The 26,460-nt window shown below is 40.3% G+C and overlaps 1 protein-coding gene across 3 annotated transcripts in view; it reads right to left on the reverse strand.

Moving 5' to 3' along the window:
• RNF38 (ring finger protein 38) overlaps window positions 1-26,460 on the reverse strand; it is a 120,107-nt gene that overhangs the window by 59,347 nt on the left and 34,300 nt on the right. For 2 of the 3 annotated variants that reach the window (XM_065907980.1, XM_065907979.1), the window contains exon 2: window positions 8,561-8,631. The exons of the other annotated variant lie outside the window; for it this stretch is intronic. In XM_065907980.1, coding sequence (XP_065764052.1) covers window positions 8,561-8,631 — 71 coding nt within the window. The remainder of the gene's footprint in view (window positions 1-8,560; window positions 8,632-26,460) is intronic. 3 annotated transcript variants of the gene reach the window in all.

The raw sequence follows: 26,460 nt of genomic DNA on the forward strand, positions 1-26,460 counted from the left end.
AAACCTAAATGAATGGTTAAGACGGTAAATTTTGTGTTGCAGATTTTACAATAATTTTTAAAAATTCCTATCACAGCAGCAGAAGGGATACTGTAAAAGAATATATAATGTCATTCCTTTGCTTAAAACCTTCCAAAGGCTTCCCATATAGACAGAATAAAATCTAAACTTCTTTCCCTGGCTTACCAAGATCCACTCAATTTCGTCTGTACCTTCCCCTTCAACCACATCTCATATCACCACTTCTACCCTCATCCACCTTGCTGCAGCACATCAGCTCTCCTTCTGTTTGTTTCTATCAGGGCCTTTGCACTAGCTGTTTCCTCTCCCTAGAATGTTCTATGGCCCAGATTTTCTCGATTTGTTCTTTTCCCATCAGTCAGATCTTAGCCTAAGTGTCACCTTCTTAAAGGCCTTCCCTAATACCTAACTACAGTAGCCAACTGGTCAACTACTTGCGCAGTATTTTAGAGTATATGGTTATTTACTTGTTTACATATATGGTTCATTTTCTGCCCCTTCCACAAAGTAAGCACCCTATGAAGAAGGACCTTCTTTGTCAGTCTTTTCACCATGGTAGTCTGTTGGCTCAGGTGTGCCTGGCAGAGAGGAGACACTCACAAGTGGTTGCTAAGTGAATAGACAGAGTTCTCCCAAGAGAACGAACTGGTCACAGCACACACCCTCCTCCAACAACACAAGAGAAGGCTCTACACATAGACGTCACCAGATGGTCAACACCGAAATCAGACTGATTATATCCTTTGCAGCCAAAGATGGAGAAGCTCTATACAGTCAGCAAAAACAAGACTGGGAGCTGCCTGTGGCTCAGATCATGAACTCCTTATTGCCAAATTCAGATTTAAATTGAAGAGAGTAGGGAAAACCACTAGACCATTCAGGTATGAACCTAAATCAAATCCCTTATGACTATACAGTGGAAGTGACAAATAGATTTAAGGGACTAGCTCTGATAGAGTGCCTGATGAACGATGGACGGAGGTTCATGACATTGTACAGGAGACAGGAATCAAGACCATCCCCAAGAAAAAGAAATGCAAAAAAAGCAAAATGGCTGACTGAAGAGGCCTTACAAATAGCTGTGAAAAGGAGAGAAGGAAAGATATTCCCATTTGAATGCAGAGCTCCAAATAGCAAGGAGAGATAAGAAAGCCTTCCTCAGTGATCAATGCAAAGAAATAGAGGGAAACAATAAAATGGGAAAAACCAGAGATCTCTTCAAGAAAATTAGGGATACCAAGGGAACATTTCATGCAAAGATGGGCTCAATAAAGGACAGAAATGGCAGGAACCTAACAGAAGCAGAAGATATTAAAAAGAGGTGGCAAGAATACACAGAAGAACTGTACAAAAAAGACCTTCACGACTCAGATAATCACGATGGTGTGATCACTCACACTCACCTAGAGCTGGGCATCCTGGAATGTGAAGTCAGGTGGGCCTTAGGAAGCATCACTATGAACAAAGCTAGTGGAGGTGATGGAATTCTAGTTGAGCTATTTCAAATCCTGAAAGATGATGCTGTGAAAGTTCTGCACTCAATATATTAGCAAATTTGGAAAACTCAGCAGTTGCCACAGGACTGGAAAAGGTCAATTTTCATTCCAATCCCAAAGAAAGGCAATGCCAAAGAATGTTCAAACTACCGCACAATTGCACTCATCTCACACGCTAGTAAAGTAATGCTCAAAATTCTCCAAGCCAGGCTTCAGCAATATGTGAACCGTGAACTTCCAGATGTTCAAGCTGGTTTTAGAAAAGGCAGAGGAACCAGAGATCAAATTGCCAACATCCGCTGGATCATTGAAAAAGAAAGAGAGTTCCAAAAAACCACCTATTTCTGCTTTATTGACTATGCCCAAGCCTTTGACTGTGTGGATCACCACAAACTGTGGAAAATTCTGAAAGAGATGGGAATGCCAGACCACCTGACCTGTCTCTTGAGAAATCTGTATGCAGGTCAGGAAGCAACAGTTAGAACTGGACGTGGAACAACAGACTGCTTCCAAATAGGAAAAGGAGTAGTCAAGGCTGTATATTGTCACCCTGCTTATTTAACTTATATGCAGAGTACATCATGAGAAATGCTGGGCTGGAAGAAGCACAAGCGGGAATCAAGATTGCCGGGAGAAATATAAATAACCTCAGATATGCAGATGACACCACCCTTATGGCAGAGAGTGAAGAGGAACTAAAGACCCTCTTGATGAAGGTGAAACAGGAAGGTGAAAAAGTTGGCTTAAAGCTTAACATTCAGAAAACTAAGTTCATGGCATCCGGTCCCATCACTTCATGGCAAATAGATGGGGAGACAGTGGAAACAGTGGCTGATTATTTTTCTGGGCTCCAATATCACTGCAGATGGTGACTGTAGCCATGAAATTAAAAGACGCTTGCTCCTTGGAAGAAAAGCTATGACCAACCTACTCAGCATATTAAAAAGCAGAGACATTACTTTGCCAACAAAGGTCTGTCTAGTCAAGGCTATGGTTTTTCCAGTGGTCATGTATGGATGTGAGAGTTGGACTATAAAGAAAGCTAAGCACCAAAGAACTGATGGTTTTGAACTGTGGTGTTGGAGAAGACTCTTGAGAGTCCTTGGACTGCAAGGAGATCCAACCAGTCCATCCTAAAGGAGATCAGTCCTGGGTGTTCATTGGAGGAACTGATGTTGAAGCTGAAACTCCAATACTTTGGCCACCTGATGCGGAGAACTGACTCATGTGAAAAGACCCTGATGCTGGTAAAGATTGGGGGCAGGAAGAGAAGGGGACAAGAGAGGATGAGGTGGTTGGATGGTATCACCGACACAATGGACATGGGTTTGGGTGGACTCTGGGAGTTGGTGATGGACAGGGAGGCCTGTCGTGCTGCAGTTCATGGGGTCGCAAAGAGTCGGACAGGACTGAGCGACTGAATTGAACTGAAATGAATAAATGCACAATTTAAAAAAAAATGACCTAAAGCTCCACAGTTAAAGACAAGTTAAATAAATTACCATGTATCCTTACAGTGCAACATTATGCAGCCAACTGATGTTTCATGTGTATATAATGTGCAGATTATACTTTTCAAGAGGACCATAAGTTCTCCCATCCTTCATTCTCTCATTATGTAGACATTCTTCCCCAGTATTGGGATCAATGCTCCCTCCTTTTAAATTTGGGCAGGCCTGTGACTATAGTGGAAGTGAAGCTTTATGACTTCTGAAGTTAGGCATAAAGGGCCATATAGCACCTGCCTGGTTCTCTTGGTCACTCTTAGAATCAAGCTGCCATCCTGTGAGGAAGCCCATGCTACCTACAGGTGCTCATGCTGAGGACCCCAGCTGAAGTCCCACCTCTAACAGTCAGCATCAACCATCAGACATGTGAGTGAAGACATTGAGATGAATCCAGCCTTAGCAACCATCTGACAGCAAATGCATGAGAAATTCCAAGCAAGAGCCACCTAGCTGAGCACAGAAAACCTAAGAACCATGAAAGAAACTAAGATATGATTTGCATCACTAAGTTTTAGGATAATGAATTACACAACCATAGATAATCAGTGCAGTTTAGTTTTAATGTAACCGTGCAAAGAATGCAAAGAAAAATTTAAAGGAAAAAAAAAAGCACATTAAGAGTGTTATCTACTGCAAGATGGTGTATCTACTTATAACAATCTATTTCTATTTCCCTAATAAACACATGTAACTATATAATACTGGGCACAGGGAGATTTGGTTCTGTTTTTCTCTCTTTTGTTTTAAAGCACAAGGGGCAGGAACAATAAAAAGATTTTTAACTGACATTTTTTAACTGACCAGAGAAGATTTAAGAATGGCCAATAAACATATAAAAAGATGCTCAGCATACTTAGTCACTAGAGAAATGAAAATTAAAACCACAGTGAGATGCTACTTCACACTCACTACAGTGGCTGTAGTTTGAAGTATTGGCAAGTGCGTGGAAAAACTGGAACCCTGAGGCATTTGTTGGAATGCAAAATGGTACAGCCACTTTGCAAGAGTTTGTCAGCGCCTCAAAATGTTAAAATCATGTGAAAACAAAAACATACTTACAGGCAAATGTTCATAAAGGTGTTATTGATAATAACCAAAACATAGAAACAAATATTCGCTAATTAGGGAACTGACAGACAAAACATGCTAGCTCCACACAATGGAATATTACTTACCCATAAAAAGGAATGAAGTACTGATTCATGCTACAACATAGACAAACCATGAAATCATCATGCTAAGTGAAGGAAGCCAGACGCAAAAGGCCACATTTTTTTGTAATTCTATTTATATGAAATGTGCAGAACAGGCAAATCCACAGAGATAGAAAGATCAGGGGTTGCCAGGAGCTGAGGGGAAGAAACAATGGGGAGAGGCTGCTAAAGGGTATGGGTTTCTTGGTGGGTAGTGATGATAAGTGTTCTAAAATTAGATGGTGGAGACAGAGGAACAACTCTTTGAATATACTAAAAAACCACTGTTTGCAAGATGAAAAATACCCTATACAAATATAACTTTAAAAATCCTGTTAATACTAAAATTCCAATGGCTGTTAACTTCTGGGGAGAGGGATTGAATGTAGTGCTGCATATTTTTTTTCTAATCACCATGTAATTAAAAAAACAACAACTGAATATTTAAAAGATAAAAGGAAGTATATAGTCATGGAAGAAAAACCAACAGCACATCTCCCACCTTTCTGAAAGTGGTGTGTGTAGGATGACCACATACAAATCGGATTGGTGCCTTCTTCCGTGACCAAAGGACTGAAGGCCACCACAAGGAAATTTTGTCCAGAAAGGACTTCTGCTCTGACCAGCCATTTACATACATGCAGTTTAGAAATAACTCCTCCCACTTCCTTCTCTCAGATGGCCAGCTTTCCCAGACACATTACCAGGCCACTCAGGAAAAGTGTGCCATTGAGGCTACAAATTCATTCCTCTCACCTGAAGTCTCCTCTTACCAGACTATTCAATGTTCTACCTCATCCTCAGGGTAGACCTATCCCCCCATGCCAGGCGTGTTCTCACTGTGAAGATGACTACTTAATTCCAAGGATCTCAAGTACATCAGCTGAGTTAGGTTAATTTCAGTACCTAAGTGAAACACAAATATGCTCTCCCAATCACATATTTCCCCTATTCTTTATCCTTTTAAAGTCCTTTTACATAACCATCACATTTGATCAGTGCAATACAGCAACACAGGATGTGAGGTTTCTTATAAAGAAGCACAGGTTTTTGAGTATGAAGCAGGGCTTTCAGGTTAGAGAGGCCTGGAGTAACAGACAGTCATGAATCCTTTCGAATGTCGAAAGGCTGGACAAGAAAAACCCAACAGGCCAAAACTGCCTGCAGACTGACTTGGTTCATTGTGGTTCTCCAGGGCCTTCACTAGAAGATACGTTTTTCTCTGAGCCCGTCAGAGTTGAGTATATAAAGCGACATTAGGAACAGATTTCTTCAGTTGGTCAAATACAGACTCTGGAATTAAGGAGCTTGAGTTTGAATCCCTGTTTACTACTTACTAACTGGGTAATCTTGGGCAAATTACTTAATCTGTCTCACATTCCTCACCTTACAAATGGGAATAAAACAATCCCTATTTCAAAGGGTGTTTGGAAGGCAGTCTTCTCCTAATACTCCTATATCCCTTACCTGATTTATTATTCTTCATAACAAGAATGAACTAACAGTACCTTTAATTATGTTCTGCCATCTCCCTAACCATTTACAGAGAAAGCAAGCTCCTTAAGAGTAAGGATTCCTGTCTGTTTTGTTCACTATACTTGTCTCCAATGCCTGAAACAATGCTTAGTTTATAGTAGGTATTCAAATATATAATTGATGCTTACTACTTGGAAATTATGGGGTATGACATTATAAATGAATATAAAAATATTCCTAGAGGGCTTTGTGTGAATTGCTGTGCCCAATATAAACTGAACATGGAAGTATGTAACTCACAGTACTCAACAGTAAACCTCAGAGCTGCAATCAGCTCCTTCCAGCACTGTCAAGCCGATGTACAGCAGCAGAGAAACTTAAGTTGGAAAACAAGCTCAATCATGGGATTTGAGGGCTTGCCAGTTGCAAGGCTACAGAAGGGATGTACACAAATGGCCCCTCTACTCCTTGGTTTCACCTCCATCACACATCCATTAGTTAAAATTCAGACAACTTTTAAGAAACATCAACTTTTATTCCCAAATCTGAGAAATGAACCATGCCTGAAAGTTAAGTGAGGACAGTAAGTATCAATGTGTTTTGAAAAAGTGTTCAGAAATAACCAGACAATTATTTTACATGGCTTGTATCTGGGATAGAAGAACTGATCTAGCCCCAGCACTCCAGGGTGACTCCCTGGAATGGAGTCTTTTCTCTACTGGGATCACAGATTCCAAGTTTATTTTAAAAACAGGGTTGAATTAGCTGTGCTCTGTAATCCTGTCAATTTTCAGGGAGAGAGAGAAAAGAATACATAATCCAGGTGGCATGTACCAGGGAGCAGGTGTCTCTGCTGCTTTGCAAAACCAACACCCACTTATTCTAGAAAGAAAGAAGTCAGAGCTGCTACAAACATAGTGATCTGCTTCTTATCCTATCTACCACTATCCTTCCAGAATAACGCCTAATGATCCTATTCAAGGCTGCAATCTGTACCATCCAATTCTTGGTGGTCCTCATCCCACTTATTCTGCTGTACATTTTCTTCAATCCATGGTGCTTACTGTAACATACTGTACAACATATCACGTTTATGTTTGTTGTCTGCCCCCCCATCAGACTACACATCTAAGAAAAAACAGCAGTCTTTGTTTTGTCTTCTGATATATTCCCTAAGTGCCTAGAAACATAGCTGCCAATCAACAAATATTATGTGCTGACTGAATCAGTTGAATAAATTATAAATATATTCAAGAGACCCTAATCCATTCTCTCCATTTCCCTCTGGGAGACAATCATAAATATATGCATGGTAGGCAGGAGGGAGAGGAGAGCAGAGCAGTTTCTGACAGCTCTTTGATAGGCTGATCAAGTGACAAAATCCCTCAAATTTCTCTTCCCTCTCCCCATGTGTTTCAGGAGAGACCCCATCTGAAACGCACATAATCAGTCATACAAAGGCTCAGACATTAGGAAGAAAATCATTTTAAAGTAGATAAAAAATATGTGGCAGAGGTAGACAGAAATCTCATCTCTAGACTCTAAATCTGGCTTCTCCTCTGTAAGTGAACAATGGATAGAGGCATATTATACTGAGCAGGGGAAAGAAAATTTAACCCCCACACATCTTTACAATTATGTAACACAACGGCTCGTAGTATTACTGACCTAAAGTGATTTTTGCCTTTTGTCTCTATCATTGGTCTTATTTTCAGATACTTATTTCTAAAATCTGTGGTATACCACATTTTAGGGAGCTAACTATATAGTCTAGAAGTCTCTTTCAGTGGCTTGCTTCTGAAAGAAGTTAAAAGTTAAGCCCATGCCTCTGGATTACTATCATAATAAGAGAGAATCTGGAATACTATAAGTATACCACTCTCTCCATAAACAGATCAAAATCTGACTGAGCAAAGCTCATAGAGAGATCAACACACGGAACAAAGGCCATTTGGAAAATCCCAGTGTTCAACCAACTTCTTGATCAGGCTCCAACAGGATGAGGGAGGAGGATCTTGATTAAAACAGCAAAGAAAAACATCACTTGGATTGGTCCGCCTGGGGAAACTACCAGGGGAGTGAAACATTCCTATCCACAAGACACAGGAAGTAGGGGGGAAACCACTGGAAACTGATGATGGAAAAGGCTGAATTTAAGCCCTTCCAACATCAGTGGCCAGAGGTTCCAAACACCAAGCCCACGTGAGCATTCACTTCAGGGCCTGGGCCATCACGGGTGCTCGTGAGTACTGAAAAGCCCCCAAAGATCAGTTTCTTTAGAGATAAAAGAACAGAAGCAAAATACCAAAAGTCTGGACCTGAAATAAAAAACAAAACAAGCCTAAAGCAGGTTTTTTGGCATGAATCAGACAGGTTCCATTCTCAATCCTCAACATTTAAATTGGGCTTTGGAAACAGAGTTTTAAAAAAAAAAAAAAAAAGTAAATATAAGAAGCAGCCATAATATAGTCAACTACAAAACAGACCAAACTGGAATGTCGAAGATATTTCAAATTGGAAACACACACAAATTGCTGAGATAGTTATCAGTTTTGGAAACACCTGTTGGGATATGAAGATAATCCATCCAGGCTGTTCAGGAAAAGAGGAAGTGCAGTGACAGAGACAGGAATGGGGGTAAGGAAATGGAAGGGTTATCAGGAGCCCAGCCCACCTCCTGGAATTACCTGCAAGTTTTCTCGAGCAGTCTAACAACCCAGCAACAAACCAGAAAGGCCCTCTGCATCTCAACACTGTGCCCCCCAAGTCACACACTCCTGCCTCTACATCCAGAGTTATGCAAGTGAATTCAGTGATACAGGGCAGCATGCATTTTCACCATTGTAGACATCAACACGGACCTCACCTTGTCACTGTCATCATGACAAATGTGGTCGTGATGGATGGACTGGCACTGAAAAGAAGCGCCAACACTACCTACAAGAGAAAGGGAGGAAAAGTTAAGATGCAATAATTCCTCACATTTAACCTGCTTTACCAATTACACGTGCCTTTATATCCATCAGCCCATCCTATTCTCAACAATACTCGGAAATAGGCAGGACAGGGATTGTTATTCGTGCAGTTTGAGCAAAACAAAACGCAGACAGGCTGCCTTGCACAAAGGGGCAGTCAGTGAAGTAGCAGGTCTGAAGCCAGAACCCCGTGATTCAAACCCCTAATTCACCACTTTCCACTACACTGAGTGGTTAGTTTTCTGAGTAAGGCCACCTAAATAAGCACAACAGCCTTCAATAAGGCAAACTTCTGTTTAGAAAAAAAGAATACTGCTTTTTACACTACATATACTTGCTTTAAGGAAAAAAACTGATACTATAAATTCGCAGCATACAAGTAACACAATCTAATACACAATCACACGATTATAAGTAGGTTTTTATTACTTTAAAAAATACACATTTTTAATATACCCAACCATTTGTTAATTTGAAGAACTACCTCCTAGTAACTGCTCTATGACAAGAGTGACATTTCTAACCAATAGGAAAACAAATGACCGTGCAATAAATGACTGGAACAAGGGACAAGCCATCTGTAAAAAGTTTCAGCTTCTACCTCACCATACAGACAATGATGGCTCAAGATCTACGTAAAACCAATTTTAAAAGAAAATGCCGATTTAAAAAATAATCTTGGAGTAAGAAAATCGTTCTGAAAGATGATACTGTATAAAATAAGAAGGCATAAGTGAGAAAATCAGCAAGCATGACTATGGACCAAATGAGCAAAAACCTTCTCCTTATATATAAGAATTTAACCTTGGGTTAATCCCTGTGAACCCGATTAAGATAGCATGCCACCTATGTTATCTGGCAACACTGTTTATGACAGAAACTACCAAATTAGTAAACTGCATCTGGACTGGAAGCAGACAGAGTGTCGGAAGCCATGCTCTTGAACTCCTCTGAGCGTGGTGATATGTAATTAATTTAGGCGTGTATGTCCCTGGCAAGAGACCCTGGAAGCACGCCCATGGAGTTCCCCGCACCACCCATCGCGGACCTTATCTCTCAGACCCTTGGCTGTGAGAAGAGCACTTCAGGAAGGATGAACTGCTGCGAGGACTCCCACTGCCTTACAGTTTATCTAGCAGAAAGTTACAGTGTCTGTCCTATATCCTTCTGAATAAAGCGTTGCCAAGTGAGATCTGTGGTGGCTTTAGCAGTCTGAATGTGCAAGTGTTTAGTTGAACCTAAGAAGATGATATCCCACTGCCATTCCTGTGGATGTTATGCTGATAGGTACCATATTTTATAAAATTGACAATGTCATCATTTCAGATGTCCCAGTATTCCACATACTTGAGAAAGAATGCTACCAACTAAACTGTGACACATTTTCTTAATACTAAAAATTTTTATTTCACACTTACTGAAATAACTCTTTAGACTTTAAAGATAGATTTTTATCATAGATTAGCCTTATATATTCATAAAAGAAAATGAGAATATAATTGTCAATAATAGAGAAAGTTATTAAAAGCTACAAAAGATAAAAAGTCTCCAGGGAATTCCGCCGTGGCACAGTGGTTAGCACTCGGCACTTTCACTGCCAGGGGCCCAGGCTCAATCCCTGGTCAGGGATCTAAGATCCCACAAGCGCAGTACGGCCAAAAGAGTCCTTACTAGGTAAATGTAACATAATTTCTTCAAATGTACAGATTCAAGAATCCCAGTGACAGTGACGTTCCTAACTTCCTAATATAAACCATTGTCTCCCATTTTATATGATACTGATTATAAAATACAAAGAGGATTAAAATAAGAAAACAAATTAACCTCAAACACAAGAATAAAAATGCTAAACATAGTTAAGCATATATATTAGCGCACACTAACTGCATATGTGATACAGTATGTCACCATGATCTATTCGTTTGTCTTAAGAAAAGCCTGATTCCTTAACTAATTCAACAAAATTTATCAACAAAGTATTAGCACAAGAACCAATCTTTAAAAAGTTTGATCACATCAAAGGATGCTGAAAAAACATTTGCAAATATTTATTATCAATTTCTATTTTTCAGAAATAAACTTAGTGGGGGTACGAGGGAGCCTCAAGAGGGAGGGGATATTTACAGAGAGAGTTACGACTGATTTGCACTGTTGTACGGCAGACACCAACACAACAGTGTAAAGAAATTATCCTCCAATTAAAACAAAAAGAAAGAAACATTAATAAGCTTAGCAAGTTTTTGCCAGTGGATGACAATTCTGGGAAGGATAAGGTGGGAGAAGGTGCAGTTGCCAAAAAGGTACAATTATGAATAAGAATAATATAAACCATTGAGTTCCCATGGGTACTAATAACAGTTAACGTCATTTAACATAGTCAACAACCATGATTTGGAACGAAGAATATATATAAACAATATCCCCAAATACTAAAATCTCCTGGGAGAATATAGAATGACAAATTTAGTCACAACAAACTATTCTGTCAAAGATTTGGTAGATGTGTCTCCAGAAGTTGGTAAAAATTATATTTTCTGTCTCCTGTTAGTGTAATACCATGCAATACTAAAATTAAGAAAAGAATTCTAAGAACTGATGAAATACAAGCATACATTAGATAACTTTCAATGAGGTACCAAAACAGACATTTATCTTATCCTTACACAGGTATGATGTTATGTGTGTTTCTGCTGGACACAATCTAAGAAGAATGAAACTGCTGGCAATAGTTCACATAACACCATCTAACAACTGTGCGGGAGACCATTTGGGACCATCGTCAAAAAGTTGGACTCCACGAACCTGGAAAGATGAAGGTTGAGATACCTAATTTAGCAACTTAAAAACCTCTTCCAAAAGACAGCATTAAAAATAAATGAACAGACATCCACATACCAAAGGGGAAAAAAAAGAACCTAGACACTGACCATATTTTTCACAAAATGAATCACAGACCTAAATGTAAAATACAAGTGTAAGACTTCTAGAAAGTTAACAGCTGACCCTACTCTTCCGTGAAACCCTTTCTTCACTTGGCCTCAGGAAAGCTTCCTACATCACTGACTGTGTCCCCTTTGCTCGATTCTCATCTCCCCAATTTATAAAGGTTGGAATGTCCCAAGGGTAAATCCTCAGACTTCTCTTTTCTATCTATATTCACTCCTTTAGTGATCCCAATGAGTCCCATAGCTGATGACACCAAAATTTTAATTTCCAAGCCCCAGCTCTCCCACCTCCCACCCCAAGGAAATCCAGATTTCTATATCCTGCCACCTACTTGATATCACTTAGATATCTAAGCATCATCTCAAACATAACATGTCCAAAATTGAGCTGTTGACCTTGTCCTCTAAACCTACCTCCAGTTTCAGTAAACGGCATAACTATTCACCAGCATCTCTGGTCAAAACCCCTGGCATCTTCCTCAACTCCTCTCTTTAATTCACATCCCACATTCGATGATCTGGCAAATCCTGTTGGTCCTATTTCAAAAATATGCCTGAAATATAACTACTCGGCATCATTCACTGCTGCTACCTAAGCCAACACCTGGACTAAAGTGACAGTCTCCTGATTGGTCTCCTTAGATCTACTTTTCCCCATGAACTCTCCCTACCGCCCTCCCAAGTCTGTTCTCCACGTTGTAGCATGAACGATGCTCTTCAAGGTTCAGATGGGTCATGTCACTCCTCCCCTGAAACCCCTGGTTACTTCTCCCACTCAAAATAAAATCCAAAGTCCTTACTCCTTGGTCTACAAGGTCTCACATGACCTGGGTATCCTAGACCTTTCTGATCATATCTCCTACCGGTTTTTCTTTCCTAAAAGGGAGCTAAAAACACAATAAACACACACCTGTAGCAAATTATCATGCTAGTATGCTATATACTTGAAACACTGTCATTCAACACCACTAAATACTTAAAACATTGTCAAACAAGACCATTAGCAGTTCTTCATACGCAGTAATGCTGTCTCCTAATGCCAGGCCCATCCAGAACTCACATCCCTTTCGCTGTCATGTAGCATGGTTTTCCAAACGTCATCTTCTCTCAAGGACAGTTGGAATGTACTGAAACTCTTCAGGACACTGCTCTGAAGAGGAAACTGCTGTATGAAGTTTGTGAAACAAACATACAATCTTCTTAAATAAACATCAGCCGAAAGACATTGAGATACATGCAAACTCCTTGAAATCTGAGTATAAAAAAGAAGAGGCATTAAACCACAAAACTGAACTGCAGAGACCTGGCAAAATGTGCACAAATGGTTAGGGACCTTTAAGCTGTCATGAGAATGCTGCGTTTTGAACACTGTTAGAATTATTCCCCAATGCACTGCAATGGTAGTGTGTTCATCTAGCAGGATGAAGAGGGCCTCTCAAGCATTTCCTAGACTAATAGCTAGCAGCTGTCACCTCATAAACAAAGATTTCTGTGTTTCTGTTTGTTGGCCACACTGCACAGCTTGCAGGATCTTGGTTCCCTGACCTGGGATTGAACCTGGGTCCTTGGTGGCAAGGGCGCAGAGTCCTAACCACTGGATCACCAAGGAATTTCCAAAGATTTAGGGGTTGAAAAGTGAAGGTTTTGAGCTACAAAAGTGGACAACAGTGAGAGCAACAGCACCAACCAAAACACCAGCTGCTTTCTGAGACCTGTTCCACAGGACCAAAGGCAGCGGCTCCCACTGGCCGAAGTTTTATCACTTTAAGCATTGAAAAAAACCACAAAAATAAGAAACAACTGTAACTAGCCAAAAGCACTTCATATTCATGAAAATCTAGGAGTTCCTTAATAGTAACTTTTTAAAAAGCATGCATTTAGCCTACCCTTTAGAGTAAAATGAACAGCCTTAGTTCTATATTATAGAAGAGTGCCAACACAGAAAGAAGGAATTTCAGAATTAGAAAACATCATTTTGCACAAAATGGTTGATTCAGGCAAGGATCACCAAGGGCTAAAATCATTAGGTGAATGGCTGATGGGAGTTTGTAAACTGCCAAAGAAACACTATCTGTCATTGCAAGGAGAACCTAAGGACACCTAAAGAGACGAAATCCCATCACCGTAATCCAATCGCTCATCCTGGCATCATTAACAGTGGGCCAACCAGATGTGACTTCTGATGCGACACACTGAAATTCAGCCATCACCTCTGCTTGGTAATCAAGCAAAAAACACTTTCCTCGGCTACATCAAACCATTGGATGTGATTGCCAGTTTACAAGAAACACAGGGAACAGACATCACAGGAAGGAATCAGCTCATCCAAAAGTTCTGCAGGGGTTCTCAGTAAGTCAGTGTTGTTATTATTCTAAAAGGAAAAAGGAAAGATAGGAACTGTGCTAGATTAAAAGAAATTAAAGGAAATAGTCAGATACAATGTGCATACCAGACTGCATATTAGTTTAAACAAACCAGTTAAAAAGGTAATTGGGAGATAATTGGAAAAATCTGAATACGGTAAAATTAGATGAGATGAAAATTTACTGAAATAAAAATGTTTAAAAGAAGCAGAGTAAAGAAGAATATGAATAGTATGATTTCATGGTGGTTAAACAAATACATGCATACACAGATGTGTGAAGGAAACGTTCAAAGAATATACACAAGATATAACAATGATAATCCTTGGGTGACAGGAAATATTTTTCTTATCTTTGTTTATCCATATTTCTGATTTTCCATGATATCCATTAAAAAGGGGGGGGGGGGCTAGCTTCAAGTATCCCTAGGAATACTAGACCAAATAGAACAAGCAAACTCAAGAAAAAAAGACTAAAAAAAAAAAAAAAGACGGAATTCTCTGGCGGTCAGTGGTGAGGACTCTGCACGCCCACTTCAGGAGACACAGGCTGGATGCCCGGTCGGGGGGCTGAGCTCCCACAAGCCACAGTCAGCCACACGGTGTGGGGGCCCCAGCAGCGCCCCCATGACCAGCGCAGGACTCCTGAGGCGGACGACCCTGTACCTTCTCTCTCCTCTGAGACCCTGTCTACAGAACGATCTCGGGGGCAACTGTCGCACCTCTGCTAGGATGCAACTGTCAGTCTATGTGGAGGCAGGCATATTTTTACTCTGCTCATTTTGTTATTAAGCTCTAGTCCAAATCCATAATGACTTCTGACAAAAGTACCTAGGAGAAAGCAGCTGAGACCAACCTATGAGCACCTGCCTGCCTCATGCATGAAACTCCTCAAAGGTGATGTCTCTAACATACCAAGAACTAGGAGTAGAGACGCAGAATCACTGGCCTGGCCTGGCTCGAGGCCAACAATGGGCAGTAAGGACTGAACCTCGTGTTTCAGTGATCTAACCAGGCTCTTTATACACCTATTAAGTACACAAGGGCTTCCTTGGTGGCTCAGCTGGTAAAGAATCTGCCCGCAATGCGGGACACCTGGGTTCAACCTCTGGCTTGGGAAGGTCCTCTGGAGAAGGGAAAGGCTACCCACTCCAGTATTCTGACCTGGAAAATTCCGTGGACTATACAGTCCATGGGGTCGCAAAAACTCAGACACGACTGAGTGACTCTCACTGAAGTACACAAGGTCAAGGCTTGGAACAGTTATTTCCCATATGTCCCAAGGATGTCAAGTGATTAACTTGGGTCAGAAGTGGGCAACGATGGAAGTCATGTCCTGACAGAATCTCCTTGATAATCCAAAGACAGGACAGCAAGGCAGAATTCATTCTTTGTTTGTGGCAGACGGATTTGTAAGTTCTCACAAGGAGGCAGTAAAATTTAGATAAAAGATACTAGGTCTTACACAGCTTCTAGATTCTTCAGGACACTGGTACAGGCCCTTCACATAGTTGGTATTCTATACCACTTAATTATTCTGAAACTTGGTCCTGTTTTTTGAGGTATTAACAACCCTTCCAGATCAGTCTTTTGAAAACTTTAATTAGCCTACAACCACCACAATCCAAATAATTGGCATAGATACGAAAAAGCATTTGAACTCAATTAAAAAAAAAACAAAACAAAACCCTAAGCTACGTCTTGTTCACTCTACACTAAGAAAGACAGGTAGACTTTATAAAAGCCAGTCCCAGCACTTTGCCTGTACTTACTGTAATCTGTATCTTAGTAATCTAAGTAATCTAAGATACTCTCAGCTCTTGAGTCTGATTTTTTGGGTCTGCTCCCATATACTGTTTCTTTTAGGGTCTTTTCCTTTCACTCTGGCAGAAGAGTAAAAGTGACTGATTTTATAGTAGGACAGGAAAACATATTGAGCCTTATCCAATCCTTGGCCTGGAGACCGCTACACTCTAGAACATGATCTTGCTGGGTTTTAGTCATATCACTTGCGTGGCCTTCACAACTGGTACCGGGAAACCAGAGTCTACAGCACAGCTGCAAAGAAAAGGGTCACAAAGGTCCCAGGATTTGCCAACCAACTAGTAACTTCCAAAAGATATCTGCTGCAAAGATTTAGTATCACCCAGTTGTTAAGATCCAACTTTACTTACTCACATATCTATCCTTAATGTTTCAAGATTTCTCCAAATGAACTTGCAGAACAGGCTGCACTGTTTTTAGAAAACTTATTTAAAACTTACTAGACAGGGCTTCTCTGGTGACTCAGCGGTAAAGACTTCACTTGCCAATGCAGGAGATCTGGGTTCAATCCCTGATCCGGGAAGATCCCACAGGCCACAGAGCAGCTAAGCCCCTGCACCACAGCTATCAAGCCTGTCCGCCAGCACCCAGGAGCCGCAGCTACTGGAGCCGGCGTGCCCCAGAGCCCACGCCCGACAGCAAGAGAAGCCACTGCAGTGAGAAGCCCGTGCGCTGAAACTAGGGAACAGCCCTCACTCACTGACTGGAGAGCAAGCCTTAGCAGCAGCGAGGACTCAGCACCGTCAAAAAGAAATACAAAAATAAAAAAGAACAAAAGACCACCGAAAAAGGAAAAAAAACTTATTAGACAAACTCTATTAACTAATACACTTAAAGACATTATTAATGTCAATTGTGTGCTTGCTAAGTCGTTTCAGTCATGTCCGAGTCTTTGCGACCCAATGGACTGCAGCCCGCCAGGCTCCTCTGTCCATGGGACTCTCCAGGCAAGAAAACTGGAGTGGGTGGCCAAGCCTTCCGCCAGCGAATCTTCCCCACCCAGGGATGGAATCCACATCTCGTACATCTCCTGCACTGGCAGGCGGGTTCTTTACCACTGGTGTCATCTGGGAAGCCCAGGTAAAGTAAGGTAATTTTAATGTAAGGTAAATTTTGATAAATAACATGTGAGGAAAAGCCAGTCTTAGTCTGTAAGTGACTCAGTTGCTTAATTACTTTTACAAAAAGATCTTAATGATACTTCTAGCTATCAAGGGCAGAAAACTCAATTTCAGAGTTCCAGGATATTTTGTTTTAAACAATTTGGTTGAGATATAATTCACATACCATACAATTAATCTATTTAAAGTGTAAAGTTAAAAGTTGGGTGGTGGTGTTTTTTTTTTCTGTATCACATGACATGCAGGATCTTTTTTAAAAAAATACTTATTTGACTGTGTCAGATTTTAGTTGCAGCTTGCAGGGTCTTCTGTTGTAGTGCATGAATTCTCTAGTTGTGGCTCGAGGGTTTATTTGCTCCACTCCATGTGGGATCTTAGTTCTCTGACCAGGGTTTGAACCCACTTAAGCTGCATTTCAAGGCAACTTCTTAACCACTGAACCATCAGGGAAGTTCAGCAGGCAGGATCTTAGTTTCCAACCAGGGATCGAACCCCAGGCCCCTGCAGTGGAAGTCCCAAAGGTTTTTTTTTTTTTTTTTTTAAGTATATTCACAAAGTTGTGCAACCATCATCACAATCAATTTTAGAACATTTTCATTACTCTAAAAAGAAACCTAAGGCCATTACACCCCATTTTTCCCTTCCAGAGCCCCTGACAATCACCTGTCTAACTTGTGTGTGTGCCTATTCTGGATACTTCATAAAAATGAAATCATAAAATGTGGCTTTTGTACAATAACTGACTTCTTTCACTTAGCTTAATGTCCGTTTGCAAGGTTCACCCCTGTTATAACACGTATCAATTCATTTCCTTTTTATGACAAAGTAATACTCCAGTGTGTGGACAACCACTCATCACCCGATGGACACTTGGCCTGTTTCCACTTCAGTACTCTTGTCAGTAGTACTGTTATGACATTCATTTCTGCACTGATGTTTGTTTCACTTCTCTTGAGTGGAACTGTTGGGTCACACGGATCTCTTCTCAGCCTTTTAAGGAACTGTTTTCCAAAGTGGTTACAACATTATACATTTCTATTTCTTTCTTGAATAGAATGAACTTTGGGGTCAGACCTAGATACAGTTCAGTCATCTACTGAATACGTGATCTAAGGCAAGTCATTCAACATATTACATGCCTTCCTCAGCTCTAAAGTGGGAATAGTTATATCTACTTACATCTACTTCAGAGTTGTTCTGAGGATTATTATTAAGGTTAAATATACGAAAATGCTCACAGCACAGTGCCTGGCACACAGTAATTCAAGAAATGGTGCTATGAATAACACTCCTGTTCAAACCAAGGCTGCTGATTCGCCTGTGAAACATTGCCTAACTCCTTAATTTTTCACTAGAAATCTTCAATTGCACTGATCATACTGTCGTTTTTTGGTTACACTCCAACCAGACCATAAGATCCTTAATTTATCTTTTCATATTCTAGCATGGAGCACAATTTCTGGCTCATGCCAGGCACTAAGCAGATAAAGAAACGAAGTTAGGTAGAAATGAGATAAAAGAGTGAAAGACAGGGTGGTAGGAATAGACGGGGAGAGAGAGGAAAGGAAGCCTTCCTGAATCATCATCCTTTCTCCCACACAAGCTACTCAGGCCTCATAATACATTTTGTATATAACAGTTAAATGCATAGAAATTCGATTTCCCTTCTGGATTATATTTTCTTTGGAGTCAAGAGACTGAGCCTTATTCATCTTTATAACCTCTGTGGAACCTAATGCAAAGTTTTGGTCATAGAAAGCCCTACTAAAACAGTTTACTGAATACACAAAGACTTTTGCACAATTGATTAGCTCTGATTTTATGCCTAACAGAGGATCCACCAAGTGAGCGAACGAGTATGCTTCGACTGAACAGACGCAGCGAGACACCAGCTGAGGGAAGTACCCTTACTTCGGCCCTCAAGGCTGTAATTCTTGAATAATCCATTTTAAAGCAAGTCCTGAGCATCTGCTAAGTACCTGCTCTGTAGCAGACACCCATGTACAAGGCACAGCAAAAAGCAAGCAAAAAGCTCCCTCGCTCTATGGAGTTTGTGGCTCAGTAGATAGCATGTGCCTTCTACCCTGAAGGTTCTAATCTCATTCATACTCCACAAGTTTCATTGCTGCAACTGCTTTATTCATTTAATAAATATTTATCAAACCCCTACTGTGCCAGGTCTATCCTAGGCACTAGTGACATGGTGTATATAAGAAAAGGTCTCTCTCTGCCTTTCATTTACCTTATATTTTAACGAATTCTATAAAGATGCATTTCCCAGTCAATTCTGTGAAATGTCATCTTGTAAACGTAAGCTTAAGTCATGTATTTCAGTTTAAAAAATAAAAAAGAATATAAGTGGTTTACGATGAAAATAGAACTCTACTACCACCCCCGCCCCAGTCTCTAGTCTCCCTTCCCAGAGGCAAGCATGATCAAGTCTTTTAGGCATTCCTTCCGGGACTGACCTCAATTTTCCTACATAATATGCATATGTGACTACTGCTTGGCTATCAAACTTTATGTTATTTATAGGGCTTCCTTGGTGGCTCAGACAGTAAAGAATATGCCTGCAGTGTAGGAGTCCTGGGTTCAATCACTGCGTCAGGAAGATGCCCTGTAGAAGGAAATGGCAATCCACTCCATATTCTTGTCTGGACAATCCCATGGACAGGGGAGCCTAGAGGGCTACAGTCCACGGGGTCATAAAGAGCTGGACACAACTGGGCGACTGACACTTTCACTATTCAATTTCGGTCATACTATCATCAGACAACTAAACTCTTCCATTCCTCCTGTTCTACTTCCTATCTCATCCAGTCCTCCAACACAGTTATGTCACATTTTGTGTCTGGATCAAAAATGATAAGTCACAGAATTTCAGAAATAAGTAAGCTCTCCTAAGGAGAGTAGAGTTTTCTAGGCAACAAATATAACCTAGTTTCTTGCAATTCTGTGTTTTCCTATATACTAGGGCTTACAGGTTTTTAGTTCTTAAAAAATATCACCTGTTTCAGAAATAGACTCACAGACACAGACCTGCCAAGGTGGAAAGGGGTGGGAAAGGGATGGGCTAGGAGTCTGGGGTTAGCAGAGGTGAACTTTAATGTAGAGAATGGACAAACAACAAGGTCCCACTGTTAAGCACAGAGAACTATATCTAATCTCCCAGGACAAACCATAATGGAAAAGAATATACAAAAGAATGGACACATGCGTATAAATGAGTCACGCTGCTATACAGTAGAAATTAGCCCAATACTGTAAATCAACTAAAATTTTTAAAAGTTCTCTGAACTGCCTTTAAAAAAAAAAAATACCTGTTTCAGATCACAAAACAATTCCTTTAAATATTAAGCTTTCCATATAATGCTGTCAGCTCTTTATGCTAAAGACAGCCTTCTGTGTGTATATGCATAATTGTGTAATAATGTTTTATAGATGAATCTTCCACTAAAATTAGGCTTTTATTGCTCCCAAGTGGTAGCAGGGTGTTCTGTTTTGTTTTTATGAGGAAGGTACCAAAATGTGAAGAGTGAGTAGAAAAGTAAAAATCTGGGTTAAAAATAAAAAAAAGAAAAAAAACCTGGGTTAAGTTCATTGTAAAGTATCTGGGGATGCACCAAACGATTTCCATGGGGAAGCTGAATTAAACTGGTAATCCAAATAAAAAGAGAGCTCAATTCAGTTTGGAAAGAGTGAAAGTACTCAGCTCCTTTTCTAAAAGATGACTGCCCATTATTAAAACAGTAATGATAGATAAAAAATCATCTTAGATTCATTTACATCCATTTGTTTTCTTCCATAATGTGTGGAAAATATTGTAATTTACAGAAGCATAATCAATAGCAGGAAAAGACAGTAAGATTAGCACTAAAGAATGGGAACATAAGAATAAATATAAAAATGAATAGCCATCCATCTTTCAGCCTTGCCATGGCAACCTGGGTCACTAATCTTTGAAGTTTGTCCCCTGACTTGCTAGTTCTGAGAGAAAGCAGTTTCTACCACCAGAGGAGCAAAAGTCAGGCCCTTCCTTTCCCCTTTTGCTGCCCCTACACAGATGAACACTGAAGAAGCAAATAGGATAGGAGTGGCTACTTAAAAGGCCACTCCGGCTGCAGTGGCACATGGCCATCCCTTCCCTCTCCCTCCTGGCATTTCAGCTGAGGAAGCAAGAAGAATGAGAGAATTCACCTGTCAATCTTACTATCCAAGACACCATTTCTCACCTAGCATCAGGTGGGTCATGTATGTACCATCTGCTTTTCTTCTCAGCAAATCTGACAACTAAAATATCTTCATTTATATCAACTCTTGGTTATCTATGATGATGTTACTGAGACCAAATATACCAACTCGGAGGAAAATCTACCTAAGCTTGGGTCAGTTACTGTTGTTATCGTTCCTAAAATTATTCACACATCCTTGGTTGTAAAATGTTTATCCTCCATCTGGGTAACTAACCTTTTCCACTCGAATTCAAAGCTTACTAAGGGCAACATTATTTCTAAAAAATAGTGTCCACCTATCATCTGATGAGTGATAAGCCAATTAATGCTACTCGCTGTCAGACTAAGCTTGGTGCTGGAAGGAGGGTAAAAGCAGCAGAAACATGGGTCCTATCTTCAGTCAGCTTTCAACCTACGAGGGGAAACAAAGCCCAAAATAGCTTGTCAAGACGGTTAACTTCAGACCTTAGGTGCAGAGGCAATCCAGTGAGTGTTTTTTTTTAAAACAGATCTTCAAAGTAGTCCAGGATTCTCAATTAGATTCACTGCTCTAAATCAAGTAGTCAAGATTCCTCTCTCCATATTTCATCCCAATCCACTTACAAGCAGGAAGAGTTTCAAGACATTCAGTACAGCACAGAACAGTAGAAAGCTTTCATTCAGCGAGGGCAAAGCCCTGGAGGTAGGGACGCTCGCTCATTCTCGGACACCTTTACTTCCACAAAGTCAAAGGGGTAGGGAGGTGGGGGAACTGTCAGCGCCGTTCCTAACTGGAAGGAAAGAAGTTCTCTCCACTCAGCTGGCTAGGTATGAGGCCTGACATCTTCCCCTGCTTGGGGAGAGATGGCCTCTCTTGCTCTCTTAGTGTGATAATTATTAGAACCACAGTAATGAGCAATGCTGAGGATCTCCGGGGAAGGGCAAAGCAATACACAGGGTAAAAAGTTTCACAATGCAGAAGTCAGAAGCTTAAGAATTATTGTTAGGTGCATGTGTCTTTCAGAATTTTTAAATTATAGTTTTGTCTGGATATGTGCTCAGGCGTGGAACTGCTGGATCACATGGTAACTCTGTTTTTAGTTTTCTGAGGAACCTCCATACTGCTTTCCTGAGTGGCTGCACCAATTTACATTCCCACTAACTGGAGGGGGAAATGTCGGTCCCCTTTCTCCACACCCTCTCCAGCACTTGTTATTTACAGACTTTAGTGATGGCCATTCTGACTGGTGTGAGGTGGCACCTCATTCTGACCATATAGTTGTCTTTTTTTTTTAATTGGAGGATAAATGCTTTACAGAATTTTGCTGTTTCTGTCAAACCTCAACATGAATCAGCCATAGGTATAGTAAAGACCCTAATACTGGGAGAGATTGACGGCAGGAGGAGAAGGGGTGACAGAGGATGAGATGGTTGGATGACATCACCGACTCAACGGACATGAGTTTGAGCAAGCTCCAGGAGATACTGAAGGGCAGGGAAGCAAGGCGTGCTGCAGTCCATGGGGTCGCAAAGAGCCAGACACGACTGAGCGCCTGAACAGTAATTAGCGATGCTGAGCATCTTTTCACGTGCCTATCGGCCGTGCGTATTTCCTGTTTGGAGAAATGTCTACTTATGCTCCTGCTCATCCCTTCATTCACAGTAGCACTATTCACAATAGCCAAGACATGGAAACAACGTAAATGTCCATCAACAGATGAATGGATAAAGAAGATATGGTACATATATACAATGACATACTACTCAGCCATAATAAAAGACAAAATAATGCCATCTGCAGCAACATGGATGCAACTACAGTTTATCATACTAAGTGAAATAAGTCAGAAAGAGACAGACAAACACCACATGATATCACTTACATGTGGAATCTAAACTATGACACAGATGAAGCTATCTATGAAACAGAAATGGAATCACAGACGTGGAGAAAAGACTAGTAGTTGCCAAGGGGGAGGGACTCGGGGAAGGGATGGAGTGAGAGGCTGAGGTTGGCAGATGTAAGCTCTTATATCTAGAAAGAATCAACAATAAAGTCCTACTGTATACTATAGGGAATATAGTTCATAAACCATAATGGAAGAGACTTTCAAAGAAAAGAATGTATATATAACTGAATCACTTTGGTATACAGTAGTAATTAACACAGCATTGTAAATCAACTATACCTGAATTAAAAAAAATTATTACTACACATTTCTCTCAGCCTTGAATACTGCTACACAGTATACTGTTACTGTCTAACCCACAAAATGAAAGAAACAGATATGATGAGTCACAAGGGCCACTTCATATTGCCATATTTCAAATCTACGCAGAACAGAGCTATGCATGAAAAGCAACAGAGAGGAAAACTACAAATAGACAAGAAATGAATTTTAAATTAGAACACAAAAATTATATTCAAGCTAATTCTAATATCATCGCAGGTGGAAAAAAATTTTTTTTCACTTGCTAATAAAATCTTAGAAATGAAAAGTGGAAAAGAAGCAAGGTTTTGTGATGGGACAGGCTTGGGTTTTAACCCCTGTTCTTCCATTCATGGACCATGAGACCTTGGCCAAGTGAGTTTTAATTTTTTTTTCCTTATGTGGAAAAGGGTGTAACACCTATGATATAGATTATTGCAAAGTTTATATGATGTATGTAGAAAACTTAGCACTGTCTAGCACTAAAAAGTTAGTAAGTGGTTATTCTTAAAACATATCAAAGAAAAAGTTAAAGTGCCAACCTCCTTTCTCCAGATCTCCAGAAACTGGCATAGCCTATAACTGGGAAAATCTTATCAGTATTCATCAATATGAAAGTGGTTAAATAAATCATTGCTATTCCTTCCTATGATCTACTTATTATACAAACCTCATAAAAGTTACTGACATAAAAAGACCACAAATATACATAAATTGAAAAAAAGCAAGGTGCAAAACAATAAACAAATACAAAAAGGTCCCATTTATCCAGGAATATATACAAACTGTTAACAGTAATTATTCATGAAAAGGATAACGGGACTGGGGGTATTTACACATTTTATACTGACTGCATCTTCAAGTACTACTTGCATAATTAAAAACCAACAACAAAAGAGAAAAAAGTATTACCTGTATAATAATTAAAATAAAAATTACTCACACAAAGCACCCCAGATACTGATTTAACCTTTCTTCCCAAAACACTGTCTTCCTAAAGTAGCTCATGATCTGACAGTCCTGAAAATCCCACAAACAGACTTATTTTTGGTTCCATCTGCCAGCCAATCTAACACAGCCAAGGCAAAGCTGGGCATGGCCCCTGTAACCACAATAGTGGCTAGGAAGTGGGGGAATGGGGTGCTGGAGTGGGTAGAGGAGAAAGCGGCAGAAGAAATCACGAGAAACAAAAAGTTCAGTGGAAAAGGAGCACCGTTCTCTATTTCATATTGTACTGTTGAGGTTACAAAGTGGTCTTTGCCCTCACTGGTAGGCACCCATCTATTGTGACCTCAGACATCTATATATGCCATACAGCCAACCTCTCCATGAATGTCAGCTGCTAAATAAGGATGTAATTTATGTAATTTCATTTAGCAGGCTTTTTACCTGTTCAGGGTTACTCTGCCAAATCTTTCTTAATATTGAATTACATCACCTTGGACAGATTCCAAAACTATTTTTCTCATCTCATTTTATTTTGCCAGACACTACAAACAGTCCAACACACATTAATAAAAACATCTCTCAGTTAAAAAAAAAAATTGTACACCTTCAAAAAGGCTTGCTTTGGGAAGTTAATTCTAACACTAAAAGATGACTCCAAGTCCATCTAAATCAGCCTGTGAAGCAGTCTTCTCTTCAAAGAAATCACACCTACTTAAGGAATGACTATCTTCAAGAAAGATTATTTCCTAGTATATTAAATCATTTGTGCTTCCAAAATGATTTACAGTGAACATTACATGTTACCACAGAATGTTAGCCGGCTCTTAGATAGTAATGATAATATATTCTTTTATGTATTATATTGAAACATCAATTCAAAAAATTCTTTCCTAATGTATCACTTTAGCATTACCATTCCCCTATATCAATTGCTTTCTGCTACTTATAAGATTAAAAAGTCAAATTTCTCAATCAGGCATTCAAAGTCCTATACAATCTGCGCTGGCCAATCATCACTACCAACATCTTCCAAAGCCTTTTCCTCAAGCCAGCTATCAACTTCCTGTTCTTTGAACTCACCTTTATCTCCCTGCATTTTCTCAAGTCAACACACTTCCAAAATCCTACGCGAGGGCTTCCCTAGTAGCTCAGTCGTAAAGAATCTGCCTGCCAATACAGGAGACACGGGTTTGATCCCTGATCCAGGAAGATCCCACGTGCTGCGGGACGGCCAGGCCTGTGCACCGCAACTGCGGAGCCCGTGCTCCAGAGCCCGGAGCCGCGGCCACCGAAGGTCCTGGGCTCCAGAGAAGCCCTCGCTCACTGCAACCAGAGGAGAGCCCTCAGAGCAATGAAGACCCAGGACAGCCAAAAAGAAACAAGTAAAATTATAAAACAGCGACAACAAAATCCTACCTGAATTCTGCTATCTGTCAATACTCAACTCAAACCTCAGAAAAGCTAGGATCATGTTCCCTAAGAACATTTTAGCAATTGTTCCCACAGTGGTTTAGCAGATCATTAAATAAAATCCCTTCCTCCCAGCTACCTATCCTAGCCACTTCTGGAATAATTAAGAAATTAAGACAGAAAAGCCAAACAGATGGAGAACAAACTGTCAGTCTTATTACAGGTAAAGCCCATGTTTTAAAATGTAACTTAAAGGCACAGCAACAATGTCTTCCTAAAACTTCACTGCAGAATTGAACTAATTTACTGGCTCCATCACAGTCATAGTCAGAAAACCACAGGTTTCCCCACAGGGAGGTCTGTTTATGGAAAAGTTAGAGGAACAGGCTACCAGCGGCTGGCTGTTCAGCAAAGGGGAAGGGAGAGGGAATGAGAGGTAGGCCCTGACTAGTTCCTTGCCCATATCCTCTAATAAGATCAGCTACTCCTCCCCAGAAAAAGACACACCAAGGGAATTACATGGAGTGACATCCCTCTGCACAGAGACATGAGTCTAGGCTGAAAGAGACTTCAACCCTTCAAAAAACTGCTTACATAACTTTATCAGCAATTTATCAAACAAAGACCTATGCCACTTCCTCTGGAGATGCCTTAAAATGTTATTTTTATGTAAGACGTTTACTGTTTTTACATACTATGTTTATTATCTCCAAGTAGATTTTAAGCTCCTAGAATGCAGCGTGTTAATGGATTGTCGTCA

The sequence above is a fragment of the Muntiacus reevesi genome, chromosome 17 (assembly GCF_963930625.1).
Source record: "Muntiacus reevesi chromosome 17, mMunRee1.1, whole genome shotgun sequence".
In the NCBI taxonomy this organism is placed as follows: Eukaryota; Metazoa; Chordata; class Mammalia; order Artiodactyla; family Cervidae; genus Muntiacus; species Muntiacus reevesi.